At 43.4% G+C, this 5,500-nt stretch overlaps 1 protein-coding gene across 1 annotated transcript; it reads right to left on the reverse strand.

Annotated features, from left to right (window-relative positions):
- Positions 1–4,263: 4,263 nt before the first annotated feature.
- Positions 4,264–4,911, reverse strand: LOC148090498 (polyadenylate-binding protein 1-like 2). Its single transcript, XM_087813613.1, has one exon. It carries the CDS (start codon positions 4,866–4,868, stop codon positions 4,266–4,268), a length of 603 nt encoding a protein of 200 aa, XP_087669739.1. The 5' UTR covers positions 4,869–4,911; the 3' UTR covers positions 4,264–4,265.
- Positions 4,912–5,500: the final 589 nt, after the last annotated feature.

Here is a 5,500-nt window from a genome sequence, read left to right on the forward strand (position 1 = left end):
AGCAATCAAGGCTCAACTACAGCAGGAGAGTGTACACAGCCTACACAGGTGTCATATCTGGAGTGTACATCTCAGGTGAACAGGGTGACATAGTAGCTCTACCTAATACACAGAAACAAACATAGGGAGGTTGACAAAATGAGGGGACAAAGAAACATGTCCCAAACAAAAGAACAGAACTAAACTCCAGAAAAAGAACGAAACAAAATGGAGACAAGCAACCTACTGGATGCAGAGGTCAAAAACACTAGTTATAAAGATGCTAAATGAACATAGGGAAAGAACGATGAACTTAGTGAGAACCTCAACACCATAAAGAGGACCAGTCAGAAATGAAAGATACACTAACTGAAATAAAGAATAATTTACAGGAAATCAACAATAGAGTAGATGAAGTTGAGAATCAAATCAGTGATTTGAAATATAAGGAAGCAAAAACCACCCAATGAGAATAGCAAAAAGAAAAAATAATTTTAAAAAATGAGGATAGTTTAAGGATCATCTGGAACAACTTCAAGCATACCAACATTCGTATCATGGCTATGCCAGAAGAAAAAGAGGCAGAGCAAGAAACTGAAAACCTATTTGAAAAAATAATGCCAGAAAATTTTCCTAACCTGGTTAAGGAAATAGACATAAAAGTCCAGAAAGTGCAGAGTCCCAAACAAGATGAACCAAAAGAGTCCCACACCAAGACACTTCATAATTAAAATGCAAAAGTTTAAAGACAAAGAGAGAATCTTAAAAGCAGCAAGAAAAAAAACGTTTAGTTACCTACAAGGGAGCGCCCATAAGACTGTCAGCTGATTCCTCAACAGAAACTTTGCAGGCAAGAAATATTCAAAGTGCTGAAAGCAAGGACCTACAAATACGATTACTCTACCCAGTAATGCTATCATTTAGAATAGAAGGCCAGATAAAGAGCTTCCCAGACAATAAAAAACCAAAGAAATTCATCACCACCAAATCAGTATTACGTAAACTGTTCAAGGGCCTTCTTCAGCAAGAAGAAGAAAAAAAGAAAAAATATGAACAGTAAAACGGCAATAAATACATATCTATCAACAACTGAATCTAAAAAAAACACACAACAAAAAATAAATGACCAAGCAGAACAGAAACAGACTCACAGATACATGACAGCTGCTAGATGAGAGGAGGGATTTGGTGGATGGGTGAAAAAGGTGAAGGGATTAAAAAGTACAAATTAGGCCCTAGCCCATTTTGCTCAGCGGTTAGAGCATTGGCCCATGGACTGAAGGTCCTGGGTTCAATTCTGGACAAGGGCAAGTACCTCGGTTGCAGGTTCAGCCAAGGTCCGAGTGCGAGAGGAAACTAATTGATGTGTCTCTCTCACATCGATGTTTCTCTCTCTCTCTCTCCATCCCTCCCTCTCTCTCTCCCTCTCTCTTTCTCTCTCTCTCTCTTCCTTCCACTCTCTCTGAAAAGCAACGGAAAAAAATATCCTCTGGTGAGGATTAAAAAAAGAAGTACACATTGGTAGTTACACAATAGTCATGGGAATATAAAATACAGCATAAGGAATATAGTCAATAATATCATAATAACTATGGATGCCATCAGATGGGTATGGGATTTATCAGGATGATCACTTAGTAAGTTATATAATGTCCAATCACTGGGGTATACACCTGAACTAATATAATATTCTATGTCAGCTGTAATTGAAAAACTAAAAAATTATTTTTAAAAAGGTATTTTGTAGAAATAAAAAAATATTCAAAAATATGTTGAACAATTTAAAAAACCGGTCACAGATATATGTACTTTTCTACAGTACTGGCTAATGTAAACTTTAAGGAAGAAACATTTGGAAACAGACCACGAAAAATATTTGACACGTCCATATCTCTATCATCTTGCAGTTACAATAGTAAGGAATAGAAAGCAATAAAACATCTTAAGACATTTAGGTACAGAGGTGTTCATCATACAATTGATCTTACATACAAAAAATCAGAATCATTTTAAACATATCCCAAGGAAGCATGTTGATCCTGGTAATGGAATATTGGTAAACAACATAATTAAAAGAATATATTGAATTATTCATAAATATGGTCCCAGAGAACAGTATTAGTGAAAATACCTTGCAATGAAACAATGCATAGTTTATTATCAATATAAAGGTATGTAGATTTATTTATTCAAATTGTATTTAGTCAAGTACTAGTATTAGGAGTTGTATTAGGATTTTTACTTTCTTTTGTTCCATTAACAATTTTGAAACATTTTCTATTATAATCATGTACAACTTCTCTGAAATATGTTTAAAATATATGAAAACAAGAAAATCATGTTTCCCAGATAAAATATTGAGAAATTGCTGAAATAATTGTAATACCAAGTGAAGAAAATAACACAGGTATCAAGGTACTGTTAAAATACTGGTCTAAATTACAAAGTTAAACTTATCTTTTCATTATAGATAGCCATTTAATATTGCTTTCCCTGCCAAACTGCCCATATCCTTTGACAATTTAATTTTCCTTTAGCAATATTAGTTCAGGAAATGACCTTGAATGACAGCAGGATTTGTGCCCTATGGTGAACTTGGGGAGCTCTGTTTGGATAAAGAAAAAACTACCAATAACTTAAATGCAGGGAGAAATACACACACACAAACACACACACACAGAGATATATACACATGGATATATATGTAGATGTATCAATCTGTCTATTGAGTGATCAATTAAATAGGATACTAACAGCCAGAGAAAATATGTTAAAGGTACCTTTAATGGCATAAAATGAAGTTCAAGAATATGTGTGTGTGTGTGTGTGTGTATGCACATACAGACATTTATATGTGAAAAGCAGGAATAAAAACATTAAGTTCATTACTATATACATATGTGACATTTGCATAAGAAAAATATTAGAGAGGTACAGGCAAAAAGATTTCAGGTAGTTCTTGGAAAGTGTTAACAGGTGTAGATGAAAATGATTCAGAAAGGCATAGATGGCCATGAGGATTGATTACTAGTGACATTAGTTTTCTTCTGCTAACTTGTCTGCTTTGTGATTTTTTTTCCTCCAATGAAGCTGAGCTATTTTTTTCTTGAAAATGGCATGAAGTAGGCACAGGGAAAGAAGGTGATAAAGAGTATTTAAATCCAGCAAAGCAACCAGGGACTGCAAAATACCATTTGCAGCCCATCAAGCTGGCCAATACACACACACACACACACACACACACGCACGCACCCACGGGCACGCACACACACACACACACACACACACACACCCCAATTACAGTGACCAGGAGACTATGCAGGGGAAATGGGCATACTCTTTTTTACTAGCTGCACTGACTGGCATGGATGCAAATCAGTACAATACTTATGAAGGGGCCATTTGGCAACACACTGGAAAAGTCTTTAAAATGTCCATATGTGGATCCTTTGAGTCCACAATTAAGATGACTGTCCGGTATGCCAGTGAAGATTTGGCTTGACAAGGAAGGAGTCAATCATCAGAGAACGCAGTGTTGGGTTTAAATACACATTAAGAACTAGGCACCACCTCAATGTCCAACAATGGGAATGATTACAAAATGTTAAGGTCCACGGATACACTCTGCAGGCACTGAAGATGACGATTAGGAAGCCTGTTGAATAGCATGGAAAGAAGTTCAGTGGGTTGATTTTCGTTTGGTTTTAGTTTCTCAAAAAGCGGGTTAAGAAACAGCACATACATGAACCATTCTATAACAGTGTGTTAAAAGGAAAGGTGAGCTGGGGGTGAGAATGGGAGAGAGAGAGAGAGAGAGAAAGAGAACCTGGAAAAACAGCACACCAAAAAGGTAAAAGCGGTTGTCTCTGGGTAGTAGGTTCATGGGGAGCAATTACTCTCTCAGTTTTCTCTCATCTGATTTCCTACTCCTTTCTGATGTTTCTACCATGAAATTGTATCACCTGTACAGTAAACAAAGAGAGAAAGTGCTTTTTAAACCAAACCAGGAGGGGAAGAGACAGCCTCTACTTTATTAAGTGGCACAGATTAGCAAGAATATTCACAATGCCCTTGGGGTGGAGGGAAGCAAAGGATAGAATGGAGACTAGAGAGGGTGAGAGGGGAGGGAGCAGGAGGGTGGGGGAGAGAGAGCGAGAGAGGGAGAGCAAGAGCTGCACTCCCAATACAATACACTGCTGGTGGGTTAGCGGGGAGCAGAGGAAGGTTTGTAAACCGGGTGGGAGCCAAGGTTTGGCTCTGCTGGCTGGCTCGCTCCTGGGGTGTCTTCATCGGAAGGTGGCCTCCTCGTCGGTGTCTTCCTCGAAATCCTTGGTGTTAGCACTGGTGGACTGCCTGGCCCAAGCTCCTCTTTCAGCCTCTCGTTCTTTATGAGATTTGAATCTCCCAACGAAAATTTTGCGGTAGTTCAGGAACATGCCATTCATCGCATCAATGGCCCGCTCGGCGGACTCCTGCTTCTGGAAGTGCACGAAACCATAACCCTTGGGCCCCTTTTCGTCGCAGGCCACTTTGCAAGAGAGAATGTTGCCGAACGCCGAGAAGATGTTGTACAGTGCCTTGTTGTCGATGGTCTTGCCCAGGTTCTTGATGAAGACGTTGCCCACCCCGCTCTTGCGCAGCGAGGGATCCCGCTGGGACCACATGATGCGTACTGGCCTGCCCTTGATGACATCAAAGTTCAGGGTCTCCAGGGCCCGCTTGGCGTCCACTGGTTGCTGGTAGTTGACATATGCGTAGCCCAAGGAGCGGCGGGTGATCTTGTCTCTGCAAATTCGGATAGAGAGGATAGGCCCTGCCGGGCTGAACTTCTCATACAGCATTGCCTCTGTCACCTCAGGGTGCAGGTCTCCCACGTACAGTGAGGCCATGGGAAAGTCCGGGTTCTCCTCGAAACTCCCGCCCCTCTCTGCGTCTGCGGTGATAGCCGCAGCCGCCGCCTCCTCTGACACCTCCGCATCCGCACGCTCATCCCCATCCTCCTCCTCCAAGGGGGGCGCCGCAGCCTCTGCTGCTGCAGAGGCTTCGGCCGGGCTGGACTCTGTCACCGCCACGGCTGCTGCCGCCAGAGCGGCCTCCGCCTCCTCCCCGGCCAGGGCGGCTGCCGCCTCCCCCAGGATGGCCTCTGCCACTGCCTCCTCTACTGAGGCTTCGGCCTCCACCTCAGTCTCCGCCTCTGCTTCCGCCTCCGCCACCGAGGCCTCCGCCACCGCCTCTGCCACGGTCGCCGCGGCAGCCTCCGCCGCCGCTGCAGCCGCTGCCGCCACCGCCGCCGCCACTGCCGCAGCTGTCGCCACGGTCGCCGGTGCTGCTGGGCCGCTACTGCGACCTCCCTTCCCTCAAGCTGGGGTTCAGAGAGGCAGGAGAGGGCAGGAGGGCAGGTGGGCGCCGGGACCTGGGCCGGGGCACAAGCGACAGCTGGGGCGGGGGACTCGGAGCCAGAAGATCTGGCGATACCAAGTCACCTGGGATGGCGTGCACTGCCAGGAGCGCGCGTCTGCGA

The sequence above is a fragment of the Miniopterus natalensis genome, chromosome X (genome assembly GCF_054644295.1).
Source record: "Miniopterus natalensis isolate mMinNat1 chromosome X, mMinNat1.hap1, whole genome shotgun sequence".
Classification (NCBI taxonomy): domain Eukaryota; kingdom Metazoa; phylum Chordata; class Mammalia; order Chiroptera; family Miniopteridae; genus Miniopterus; species Miniopterus natalensis.

Coding starts and splice junctions, on each gene's coding strand:
- LOC148090498 (XM_087813613.1), bottom strand. CDS start 4,868: ATGGCCTCACTGTACGTGGGAGACCTGCACCCTGAGGTGACAGAGGCA.